Source organism: Hoplias malabaricus, chromosome 4, assembly GCF_029633855.1.
Source record: "Hoplias malabaricus isolate fHopMal1 chromosome 4, fHopMal1.hap1, whole genome shotgun sequence".
In the NCBI taxonomy this organism is placed as follows: Eukaryota; Metazoa; Chordata; class Actinopteri; order Characiformes; family Erythrinidae; genus Hoplias; species Hoplias malabaricus.
In genome coordinates this window covers 1,534,101-1,547,607 of record NC_089803.1, presented here as the reverse complement: position 1 = coordinate 1,547,607, position 13,507 = coordinate 1,534,101, and the positions used below count along the sequence as shown (strand labels likewise).

The following is a 13,507-nucleotide window of genomic DNA, read 5'->3' as shown; positions in this document are numbered from 1 at the left end:
CATGTTGTGAAAAGCGCTATATAAATAAAATTTGATTGATTGATTGATTGATTGACATAACAGCACCAAAACTGTCCAATAGAAAACATAGAAATCCAAATGACCACCAAGTGAGGAATATTTTCAAGCATTACAACAATACAAAAGATTAATTCGCGAAAAAAAAAAATCAGTACATGGAAAATCAATTTGACAAAATGGAAAAAGCAATTGATGAAAATTTATTTTGGGGATTTATGGGAAAAAAATATCACAAAAACAAATGTCAAAAACACCCCCATTAAAAATAGTACAATATGGAAAACATATTTTGAAGAACTTTATAAAGATCCAGATAATTCAAACAAGGACAACATCTCAAAAAACATAAGAGACGTAGAATCAGCAGTTAAAGATACTCAGTGCTCACTCCACTACCCCATTACAACCCAGGAACTAACAGAAAAACTCAGTGCACTAAAAAACAGAAAAGCCTGCGGAATGGACAACGTCAAAAACGAAACGCTGAAACACAGCAGTCCACAATTTAAACTGGCTGTTCTAAAACTATATTAATTTAACATTAAAAAGTGGAATTTTCCCAGTGATCTGGAACAGAGGCCTCATTACCCCACTCCATAAACACGGAGACAAATCTGACCCAAATAATTACAGAGGAATTTGTGTAAAGAGCAATATGGGCAAAGTCTACTGTAGTGTTCTGAACAACAGAGTATTAAAGCATTTGACTGAACACAACGTCCTATCAAAAAGTCAAACTGGTTTTCTTCCTAAACATCGAACCTCCGATCATATTTACACTCTGCACGCACTCGTTCAAAAACACGTCCCTCAGAAACACAAGGGGAACATTTCTGCTTGATTTGTAGATTTTAAAAAAGCTTTTGATTGGGTTTGGCACAAAGGACTGTTCCTTCAGTTACTGGAGTCTGGCACCGGGGGAGGGGGAAGGTTTATGAATTAATCAAATCCAAATATAATGATAATAAATGTGTAATTAAAATTGACCAAAAAAGAACAGAATGTTTTACACAAGGGCGTGGAGTGCATCAAGGCTGTAACTTATCTCCAACACTATTCAACATTTACATAAACAAACTGGACAAAGCTCTCCAACAATCCACAAATTTAGGATTAGAATTAAATAATGAAGTGATAAAACTCCTTCTTTATGCGGATGATTTGGTTTTATTAGCTTCTACAGCACAAGCCCTGCAGCAACATCTATCAGTGCTGGAGGAGTACTGTCAGAATTGGGCCATAGACATTAACGTCCATCACTGTCCTCACACTTTAATGCATCCATTATGTTGGAATGAATGTTAAACACTACACTAGAGGCCTTTCAGAGTCAACATTTTCTGATTACAAAAACAAACATGGCCACAGTGGAGGAGGTGCTTTGTTTTTTCCCTTTCTTTGTTTTCCCCATGCTTCACTACAGCAACATATTTGTGTGTGTTGTGATCAAGTAATGAAGCTGTTTTCAAATGATATTTATTTGGTTTGTGTTGGATGAGGAAGCTATGAGCGTTTTCTGTTGGTGCAGACTTGCAGAGTATGACCATGGATAACTCTAGAGGGTCTGTCTGGAAAAATCCCTTTAAAAAAGGAGTGTGCTTAATCAGCTGTGCAAACAGAGGAAATAACTAATCTAATAATATATAATCTTATCTAATAACACATTTAACTCAGGGACTGGTGAAGGGCTTGGGGCAAGAAGAGCTGGTGCTCAGAGGATGTGCCCTATTTTGTCAGGTAAAACAGAAGAGCTCATGACAGGGTTTGAACAGATGCTCTCACTCTCACCATAGTTTACTAAGCACTTCTAGCCACAGGGTCTGAACGGTTGAAATCCATTAAACCTGTCAAAAGCATTGAACAGAAGAATATCTCAGGTGTGACATGCACTGGAATGAGGACTGAAAAACACTTAAGAGAAAATATGGACACTACATTAAAATCCTGCTCAAAGTGGAATCAGAGTGTCGACATATTGGGGTGTTTTAAGATGATGTTGGTTCAGATGATGAAATGTTATTGTACAGTTTGGATTCGGAATGTATGACAACTACCCTGTAGATGTAAAGTCAGAGACAGTAACTTATCTGTTGCTGCACAGTTTTTGTTGGTCGTCCTGTTTTAAGACGTTTGGTAAAATGTATGGTCAAAGTAAGTGTATTTTCCAAAGTAAGTGTTAAAATTGTAATGCATCTGACACAATGCACATCGTTATAAGGACACTTCCTTCTACTGAAATATAAAACAATTCAACAGTTCATTTTTTAATTAATTTGTTTTGTAAATCTTGCTGTTTTTGGTCGTAGGTGACTGCAGACGTACGTGTTGCCAGCAGCATCCATGCCGTAAGTTTGGGTAGTCTTTAAGTGTCCTGATGAGTGGAATCTCATTAACTTAGTTTCATCTGCTGCACCTGAACCGCAAGGGTTATTACTACAGGCCATTTTTATATGGTAAATGGTTATTAAAGATATATATATATAAAATGCTAATGCTACCATTTAATGCACAATTAAACAGCTTTGTTCCAAGTTATAAATTACTTTGACACTTGGTGAACGTTTTAATTTGTGAATTTCAGAATAATCCCTGGACATGCACAAAGAATGGTGTCACTTATTTGAAGCCATTCTACTGTGACACTTCTGTTCCTATGTGCAATAATATAAATACACTCACCTTGAAATCTCTAGCTTTTCTTTCATTTTGTGATGTTGAACATGGGTCCATCAGGTCATCGAACACTCTCAAGATTCAGAGTCTTCTTTTGAGGAGTTATCCATGTTGTGTATCAATTTCCTAATAACTACTGAAGTGTGAACAATAAAAAATGAACTCGTCCGGCTACTGTTCATTTACACATTTTCAGCGCTTGGAATTAGTGCACATATTCATGCAGCTAAAGTTTATTCAAATGAACTGTATATTCTCCTACATAATGAAGCAAGCACAACAGCAAGAAAACGACTCTGTGCTGCTGTGCTTTCAGTCTTTGCCGTTTTGAGAGACTATCTCAGTTATTTATTAAACGAATGAGGTTTCCTGTGTGTGACAATGGAGAATATATATATACACACACACTCACTTCTTTCTTCATTGACAGTGCAGTTAATGTAATCTTTACTCAACCATTATAATCATTGTAAAAGCATGTACTCTTCCTCCAGAGGTAGGTCATGTCTCCCTGCCTGTGGGATGGTGATACTGCGACCTCTCAGTGTCGTTCATAATTGGGTGTTGATCTTAAAACCACTGATTATTAAACCTCTTTTTTAAATCTGATCTCCAGCGCGAGCGTGGTGTTTCTCTGGTGACAACACGAGTCACACTGCCGCATTTTTCATGCCGTGATTTCGTGGAGTGAAAAAGACGAGGAATGAATCCGAGCAGGCAAAGTGACGCTGAGGTGAAATTTCCTGCATAAAGCCGACGTCGAACAGAGCGATATTAGCGTACGATCGATGTCTGCAACACGGTGATGAAGATGAGACCAATTTAAGATCAGTTTGAATGGAACGCGACATATTTAAGACGCTCCGACCTTTTCCAGACGTACTGGAGACGTGTGTGTGCTCTCAGGGATTGAGTTAAAATGATAAAAGTGCTTCTTAGAAACCACACAGATTAAACAAACACCATGTGATGACTGAGGCGACTAAAATATTTTCACTACGAACCTCGGTGAAACACAGGTCCGTCGACGTCGAATTAAGACGCAGGAGGATTTACCTCGCAGTGTATGGGACTGCCGTGGGAATGAGGAATGACGGGTTGGGAATGAGAATGGATTTTTCATTTGTAAGAAAAAAAAAAAATGAGAAAGGTGTGAAACTTGTTAATCCAGTTCCCTGTCTCTCATTTATGAGAAAATGAACCTCATGGAAACTGGTGTTAAGTGTTTTATAAACAAACAGGAGAAGAACTGCTGCCCCTACTTTTCTGGTGTCATGTGCAATGCCCAACCTGGCCACCAGAGGTACTCGTCCCCTGAGTATTAAACGTTGCCCCTAGCGACAGCCTCATTACACACACCTGTTCTCATTAGCCTCGTCAGCTCCACTACTTCCAATTTCGCTCACTCACAGACTCATTGTGAAGCATTGCCAGTAGTTTCTGCTTCCTAAGTCTACTCTGAACTGTATCTCAGAAAATTAGAAAATTGTGAAAACGTTCAATATTGAAGACACCTGGTGCCACACTCTAATCAGCTAATTAACTCAAAACACCTGCAAAGGCCTTTAAAAGGTTTCTCAGTCAAGTTCTGTAGGCTACACACTCATGGGGAAGACTGCTGAATTGACAGTTGTCCTAAAGACGACCACTGACACCTTACACAAGCAGGTCTAGACAGAAACGATCATTGTAAAGGGGCTGGCTGTCCACAGAGCTCTGTGTCCAAGCTCATTAATAGAGAGGCGAAGGGAAGGAAAAGATGTGGTAGAAAAAAAGTGTACAAGCAATAGGGATAACCACACTTTGGAGAGGACTGTGAAACAAAACCCATTCAAAAATGTGGGGGAGATTCACAAAGACTGGACTGCAGCTGGAGTCAGTTGTTCAAGAGCCACCACGCACAGATGTATGCAAGACATGGGTTTCATGGGTCGCATTCTTTGTGTTGAGCCACTCTTGAACAAGAGACAGTGTCAGAAGCATTTTGCCCCTGGGCTAAAGACAAAAAGGACTGGACTGCTGCTGAGTGGTCCAAAGTTATGTTCTCTGATGAAAGTAAATTTTGCATTTCCTTTGGAAATCAAGGTCGCAGAGTCTGGAGGAAGAGAGGAGAGGCACAGAATCCATGTTGCTTGAGGTCCAGTGTAAAGTTTCCACAGTCAGTGATGGTTTCGGGAGCCATATCATCTGCTGGCGTTGGTTTACTGTGCTTTCTGAGTTCCATCTACCAGGAAGTTTTAGAGCACTTTATGTTTCCGACCAACTTTATGGAGATGGAGATTTCATTTTTCCAACAGGATTTGGCACCTTCACACAGTGCCAAATCTACCAGTACCTGGTTTAAGGACCATGGTATCCCTGTTCTTAATTGGCAAGCAAACTCGCCTGACCTTAACCCCATAGAAAATCTATAGGGTATAGTGAAAATGCAATACACCAGACCCAAAAATGCAGAAGAGCTGAAGGCCACTATCAGAGCAACCTGGGCTCTCATAACACCTGAGCAGTGCCACAGACTGACTGACTCCACGCCACACCTCATTGCTGCAGTAGTTCAGGCAAAAGGAGCCTCAACTAAGTATTGAGTGCTGTACATGCTCATAGTTTTCATGTTCATGCTTTGCAATTTTCCAGCATTCCAGAGGTGTGGAATACACATTTAAACATAGGTGGCACTATAGAGACAATGAGACAGGCATATCCTTAATTGTCCTAACTCCAGTAGACCTGCTTTATGATAAAACCCGGTTATATTTGTTTGGTGATGAGATCAATGATAAAATATTTGATAAGCTACATCCGGACAATTGTCTGCACTTGGGAGCGCTATGGAGCTCCTGATCCACTCCCAACCCCATGCTCTATGAAAATTATACTTTGTGGTATTTCAACAAGTGGAAGGTCTGTTTTCATTTTCATTTTTTGACCTTTGAAAAAGCCTCAAAAATATGATTTCATTCACTGTGGTATCTACAACATTATTACTTATATTTATACCCAATTCCTTACTTTCTCATTTAAAAACATTTAATTTCATAATTTTCATTAAAATGTCTATTGTCTAGAAAATGAATATCCACACAATCAATAAAGAAATAAAGTAGCAAACAAGCAAGATGTGTCCTTGAGACCTTTAAAAAGAAAATTTAAAAAAGAATATTTTGTCATGATATCAAAAGATAACTCGAGTGACGCTTGTGGATTAAAAAACAGTTTAATATCCTACAGAGGGCAAACTAAAAGCATAAACATGAAAGTCTGAAGTCAAGCCAAAAATACAAACAGATCCAAAGGGCAAATCCAAAAGAGAGAAAAATAGAAATAGATAAAGCACTGAATGCACAGATAAGGCAATACTCTTAAACAATCTTAACCAACACTGTATTTAACTACTCTGTCTAATGAGCATGAAGGAGAAACAGGGGTGATTGATATTCAGAAGATTTGGAACAGTGAAAAGATCTCAGATAAGTGGAGGTGGACATGTGATACTGCTGAGGATTCTGGGAATACCATCCTTCTTGTTCATTTTCAGTGAGAGTCCAGAGAGTCATCAGATGATCATAGGATGGAAATCTTTTGAGCAAGATACACATTATTATAATGTTTGTACTGAGGACACTGTAATATCACCTGAGTGACTCTACTATAGACATAGATACAATATTGAAATAGACCAAATCATTATAATTCGACTGGTTTTGAACTTAGTTATAATAAATGCTTTTCCACGGCACACTTGTCTTGCTGCAGTGATAAGCAGGCATGCCCTTCATGGCGATCAGAATGAGGAGAACAGTCTGTCTGGATGTGTGCTGAGGTCCTGGTAGCACAGCCCCGTGACTCCTGTGCTCCGTGAGACTAATAGCTCCATCAACACTGATCTTTCCCCTTCCAAGGGTATACAGTCCAGCCCCAGAAATAGGGAGGAATGGTGATGATGGGAGGCAGACGGGTAGTAGAAGCTCAATACGGAGTTGTATTGTCTCTATTTGGAGCACAGTGAAACACAACAGTGACAGTGTGAATGAGAGGGTAAATAGGACCTGTAATAATTAATTCTGAGGTCACATCTTGAAAATAAAAATAAAAGTTCCATAAACAGTCCGTGGCATCTGGTATCACACAGTTCAATCACACGTCTCCAAATTCCCAAGCACTACACAATTCAGCTTTAAGGATAATTTTACATTAAATGTGACCGAACACAGTAATTAAATCCAAATCTCTGAAGGTAGTTCCTCACTCAGTGCAACCGCTTCTGTTCTGGGTGAACGCAGTGATGTTTCTGGACAGAACTCTGACGACTAAAACTCTTCCCACACTCTGAACAGTGATACGGTTTCTCTCCTGTGTGAATGCGCTGGTGTTTTTGCAGATTACACTGTACAGTAAAACTCTTCCCACACTCTGAACAGTAATAAGGTTTCTCTCCTGTGTGAATGCGCTGGTGTTTTTGTAGACTACCCTGTTCAGTAAAACTCTTCCCACACTCTGAACAGTGATACGGTTTCTCTCCTGTGTGAATGCGCTGGTGTCTTTGGAGATGACCCTGTACAGTAAAACTCTTCCCACACTCTGAACAGTAATAAGGTTTCTCTCCTGTGTGAATGCGCTGGTGTGTTTTGAGACTATCCTGTACAGTAAAACTCTTCCCACACTCTGAACAGTGATACGGTTTCTCTCCTGTGTGAATGCGCTGGTGTCTTTGGAGACTACCCTGTACAGTAAAACTCTTCCCACACTCTGAACAGTGATACGGTTTCTCTCCTGTGTGAATACGCTGGTGTCTTCGGAGACTACCCTGTTCAGTAAAACTCTTCCCACACTCTGAACAGTGATACGGTTTCTCTCCTGTGTGAATGCGCTGGTGTGTTTTGAGACTACCCTGTACAGTAAAACTCATCCCACACTCTGAACAGTGATACGGTTTCTCTCCTGTGTGAATGTGCTGGTGTCTTTGGAGATGACCCTGTTCAGTAAAACTCTTCCCACACTCTGAACAGTGATACGGTTTCTCTCCTGTGTGAATACGCTGGTGTCTTCGGAGACTACCCTGTTCAGTAAAACTCTTCCCACACTCTGAACAGTGATACGGTTTCTCTCCTGTGTGAATGTGCTGGTGTCTTTGGAGATGACCCTGTTGAGTAAAACTCATCCCACACTCTGAACAGTGATACGGTTTCTCTCCTGTGTGAATGCGCTGGTGTGTTTTGAGACTACCCTGTACAGTAAAACTCTTCCCACACTCTGAACAGTGATACGGTTTCTCTCCTGTGTGAATGCGCTGGTGTGTTTTGAGATGACCCTGTTCAGTAAAACTCTTCCCACATTCTGAACAGTGATACGGTTTCTCTCCTGTGTGAATGTGCTGGTGTCTTTGGAGATGACCCTGTTCAGTAAAACTCTTCCCACACTCTGAACAGTGATACAGTTTCTCTCCTGTGTGAATGCGCTGGTGTGTTTTGAGACTACCCTGTACAGTAAAACTCTTCCCACACTCTGAACAGTGATACGGTTTCTCTCCTGTGTGAATGCGCTGGTGTGTTTTGAGATGACCCTGTTCAGTAAAACTCTTCCCACATTCTGAACAGTGATACAGTTTCTCTCCTGTGTGAATGCGCTGGTGTCTTTGTAGATGGCTCTGTTTAGTAAAACTTTTCCCACACTCTCCACAGTCATAAGTTTTCCGTTTGTTTTCACTTGTCTGAGATTTCCTGTTGGATGTGTCAGTGTGGGGAGTATCCAAGGATGCTTCCTGAGAACTGGAGCTTCTGTCCTCCATATCCTCACATTTAATCCCTCCTGATCTCAACATTGTGTTATATTCCACTTGGAAATGTTTCTTGATGCACCTGTGGAAAAACTCTGGAACTTTCTTGAACAGGAGCCAGAGAATGTATCCAAAGAGATGGTCTTCTGTCCTGGAAGACAATAAACAAAGATAAATTAGTTAAATTCTCTCTCCCCTGGCTCTCTGTTGGTGACCAACATTCTCCTGAATTTATGGTCAGTTCCACCTTGTACTATAGTAGTTCAGTACTGCTACTGAAACAGCAAAAAAATTGTCAGTGTTGACAACTCATGGTACAGGAATAGAGCAACATATCTAGGGCTGGGCAATATAAGTGCAAATCAATATCACGATTAATTGTACATTTTACCACGATTGCTATTAATGAATGATTATTTTGTTTTTGTATTTTTGACTCTCATAGTTCAGTGATGAGGCTTGTGATGTAAATATGCTCCAGTATTAAATATGGGATTTTTTTTTTGTAATGTCGCTGGGAGCTTGTTTACATTTAAATTATTTTGTTCAGTGTCGTCTTAATTATACTCAAAACACAGCACGTCCAAAACTACACACTAGCTGGTCGAGTCGCTTGGTTTGATTTGGCATTTAGGTTGCGTCCATGTGGCAGATAGGAGCAGAATCACAAGACTACAGCTTGGTAGTGTGGTTTTAGAATAGAATAGCTTTTATTGTCCCTGAGAAAACAATGTTCAGAACAGTGTTAAAACAGTGAAATACAGTTTTGGCATCCTCTCTCGCGCGCGGCACTTAGATTATAAAATCATGTGACTCCAGCTTGGTGGTGTGGTTTTAAAAGGACAATACATAAACACACAGTTGGGACATAACAGAATAAAAATTAAAAAAAAAATCAATATAATTGATGTCGGTTAGAAATTCTAAATGTGAATTTCGATTAATTGCCCAGGTATATTGTCTTCATTAAAACAAGGTATAAACAGAGTATATTTTAAACACATTTATCTTATTAAGATGATGAAAAAATAAACATTGATTCAACATACTTTTGCTATCTGGGGTTTATTTTCAGTAAAACAATACAAACGGGGTGTAAATATCTTAAACACATCTTTATCTTCAGTAAAACACAGTATAAATTTCTTAAACACATTTATCTTCAGAAAAACACGGTATAAACGAGGTGTAAATATCTTAAACACATCTTTACCTTCAGTAAAACACGGTATAAACGGGGTGTAAATATCTTAAAAACGTCCCAGATAGCAAAGAACATTGAATGAACGTTGAAATATGGTTCCATTACACCTCTTTTTACGTTGATGATGGAAAAACAACCTATAAACAACTTTTATTTAACACTTTTTTACAAATATCCTCAGGCCCAGTTTCCTGCTTGTACATATTGAGTAAAATGTCACGTCTCAGTCTGTCATCCTATTTATCCACCAAAAAGCATAACATTATCATAATGTACTCATTAATATATAGTTCCTGGATCAATATTGATAGTATATGCTAAAATTTTAAGCTTTTCTAAAATTAATAAATATTTACTTTAGCTCTTGGACAGGTGTCTGTGTGTATCTCAATTAAATTACAGCCAATAGGAGGATTGCTGAATGCCCCTGCGCATGTGCATTTTAAACCTGTGCCGTTACTCATCAGATTTTTTTTTTTAATGGACTCTTCAGCCAAGCCATCGGTAAACTCCTCACAAACTCCAAGTACACGAAACACTTCTCTGAATATTATTTAATCATGGACCAAATCAACTTATTTAATATTTTGGATGTTACATATGTGTTTGATTATGTTTTGATTTTTGTCTCTTGTCAGTTAGCTCTGGCATGTCAAGGTAGGGTTAAACAGTAACATTTTAAACATCACCCATGTCCATTGGATAATTACACATTACAAAATAACTTTTATAACAGTTACTGACAAAGTTACATAGTGTTTCAAATTGAAAATGTTATTAAATAGTTTTTCAATACATTTGTTCTTGCCCTAGCTACTGTAGTGGAAATAGTTATGCACATGTTGCAGTGGCATAAGTACTACATAGCGGAATCAATGATAATTAATTATTTTTTTTTATTAATAATTAATTAATTCATTTTGCTAAGTTCCATGTTTGGGAGCCATTAAATAATATGTAGTGTCTTTACCTGTCCAATTTTAGCTTAGACAAGTAGGTCGTCATGTTAGATGACTTTACATATTGTATAGCAGAATTTGCTAGAATTGGAGGTTGTGGGTTCGATTCCCGGGTGTCTTTTAGGCGTTTGGTGTGTTCTCTCTGTGTCCGCGTGGGTTTCCTCCGGGTGCTCCGGTTTTCTCCCACAGTCCAAAAACACACATTGGTAAGTGGATTGGCGACTCAAAAGTGTCCACAGGTGCGAGTTGCCCTGAGAAGGACTGGCGCCCCCTCCAGGGTGTATTCCCGCCTTGTGCCCAATGATTCCAGGTAGGCTCTGGACCCACCGCGACCCTGAACTGGATAAGCGGTTACAGATAATGAATGAATGAATAATGAATTATGCTCATTGACCCGCTGTAGGTTTCTGAACTAGAAATAATAATTCTATACAAGGAAGGTGCACACACAAACAAATACCAAAGGATTGGTTTAATCACACAAATGGTTTATTAATAATATCATCAAATAATGAATATTGGTTATCCATTCATATAATGAAATGGATTACAGAAATGGATACATGAGGGAACAGGGAGATTAATATATGAGGGAACTAAATGCTCAGAAGGTCATTCAGAGGGTGCATGTGGCCGTCTTCTTCGTTCCCGGTCCGGAAGCTTTGTCGTCCTTTTGAGGGTCGGATGTCTAAGGTATCCTTCATGCTCTGGGTGTGGCGTTGAATTTTTGCTAGAGTTAAACTATAGCTTTTCTTAATCTATAGTTTTCTACAAGAGATAAAATTAAAATAGAACTTCTGTTCTGGGCCCAAGACTGTTTAAGAAAGCCATGGGAGTCCGACGCCAGCAGAGTCATTTCAAAACCAAAGTCATTTTCCTCTTTAGCCTTGAAAAGGGTTAAAAGAGAAAAAGTGTAAAGTGGAGTGAAGGAGCCCCAAGTGTCTGGAGCCTTGAAGTTGAAGAGTAGAGAAGACAAAGCAGGGTGTGTCATTTGGTGTCACTGGGTTTTGACCAGAGTTTAGAAGACCCGCCTTTAATACCAATTGGATAATATTGGAATCTCTTTTGCTCCTGATTGGCTGTTTCCTGTACCTTGGTAGTGACATCACATATAATTTATGACCCATGACAAGACAAAGACTTGAAGAACATCTCCTTTGAATGAATCTCCAAGATTTTGAATCATACTTTTGCAATATAAAAGATTATATGTTAACACAAAGTAATATTAAGATATACAACCATGTATTACATAATTATTAAGCAAATACACACATAGTATGTGGCTACCTTGGTTCTACATAAATCATATAAAATAAAATGACTTTAAGCACATGTAAATTAATCCCACCCATTTTGATTGTCAAAATGGAACTAATTTCAAACCGTTGTGCCCATATACAACTTGTTTTCCATGTATGAACTTTGGGATGTTTGAGTCTTTTAGAGTTAACAGTCTTTAAAATGTGCGAGAAGACATGGAATAAAGGTGGGTCTGTGTGTTTCTTTGCATTCTGCAAAGATTCTCCTCTTGACACTGCATGGCTTTGGGTCATAAAAGAGGTCCCTGGAGAGTGGTTTACAAGCCTGCTCTGTGTTGTCTGAAATTTCCATCTGGGCTTGTGTGGCTTGGAGATGTCTCTGAAAACTAGCGAAAGCTTGGGTATGTAAAATAAACTCTCAGAAAGTCACTATTTCTTATTAGAAATTACACATGCATCATATCACACTACACTATATTAGCTACTGCTAGCACCAGTAAAACATTTTCTGTTCCACCTTAAATGTTGCAACAGTTATTTTCTGGTGAAACACCAACAAAAAATAGCAGCAAACATTTTACTATTTGACACTAGAAGCTACAGGCACCTTTGACTTATTGATACAAAAGGAGCCCACAGGCAGGTTTTCATGTGTTTCATGATAATTCCAGGTGCATTATGTAATCTTAGATTACTGTTATTATTTGCTTAACTTTTTTTTTAATTAACCCAACATACATTATTTTTCCACTCCCAAGGATATAAGTTATACATCTATTCTGCTTATATTTTTTTGGGGAACATTTTCTGGTATAGTATGGTTAGTCCAAAATACCCTACTTATTGTTATATTTAGGTGGCTACAACATTTCATAAAAAGTCATATATTGACCCTGGTTTCCCATATTAAGTTTAAATTTATTTTTACAAGAGCCAACTACATGTGGCATAATTGTGGTGGTTCATCACAAGATTAACTCATGGTGTGTGTTATTTATTTCAGATTGAAAAATCACACCAATGTTGCTTTCATTTGCTTGCTCTTGACATGGTAAATAAGTCTTTTATTAATACATTTACATGAGCACACACACATTTTCATTCTCACTCCGGGGAAAAGTAGTAGTTAACAAGCAAGCACTTGTCTCTGTTGTATACAAAAGGTGGTTCTGCTTATTGTTTGAAGAATAAGTAAGTGTTCATTTAGATGTACATGTCTGATAATAAGTGCAATGTTCATAATGTATTGTGACTAGTAATGTTGTACTGATTTTGTAAATGTGCTTTTCTCTCTCTGTCTCTGCCCCCCTTTCAGGTTTTACCAGAGTTCAGAAGGATCACCTGTATGGAATTTCAGAACCACATTTCTGACATCCCTTGATTAGCATACCAACACACTAATAAAAGACCACGAGACACTTTGGAGACAAGATGAGAATTTTCTGAGACAAGCCTGATGACCAGGTGATTATGGGTAGATAGAGATCAGTATATATAGACCTACAATATTTTTAACTAATTTGTTGTTGATGGTGTGATTTTCTTAAAAATATATGGAAAACAAATGTTTTGTTATAAAAACGGCGTACTAAAGTTTTAAATGTGCATTTACATG

At 38.5% G+C, this 13,507-nt stretch overlaps 1 protein-coding gene across 1 annotated transcript; it reads right to left on the bottom strand.

The window, feature by feature from the left end:
• Positions 1–6,940: 6,940 nt before the first annotated feature.
• On the bottom strand, positions 6,941–10,676 carry LOC136694073 (zinc finger protein 665-like). The gene is made up of 2 exons (XM_066667428.1): positions 10,642–10,676; positions 6,941–8,618 (listed from the first exon to the last, which is right to left on the bottom strand). The coding sequence occupies exons 1-2, from the start codon at positions 10,674–10,676 to the stop codon at positions 6,941–6,943; spliced, it is 1,713 nt and encodes a 570-aa protein (XP_066523525.1).
• Between the last annotated feature and the right edge of the window lie 2,831 nt (positions 10,677–13,507).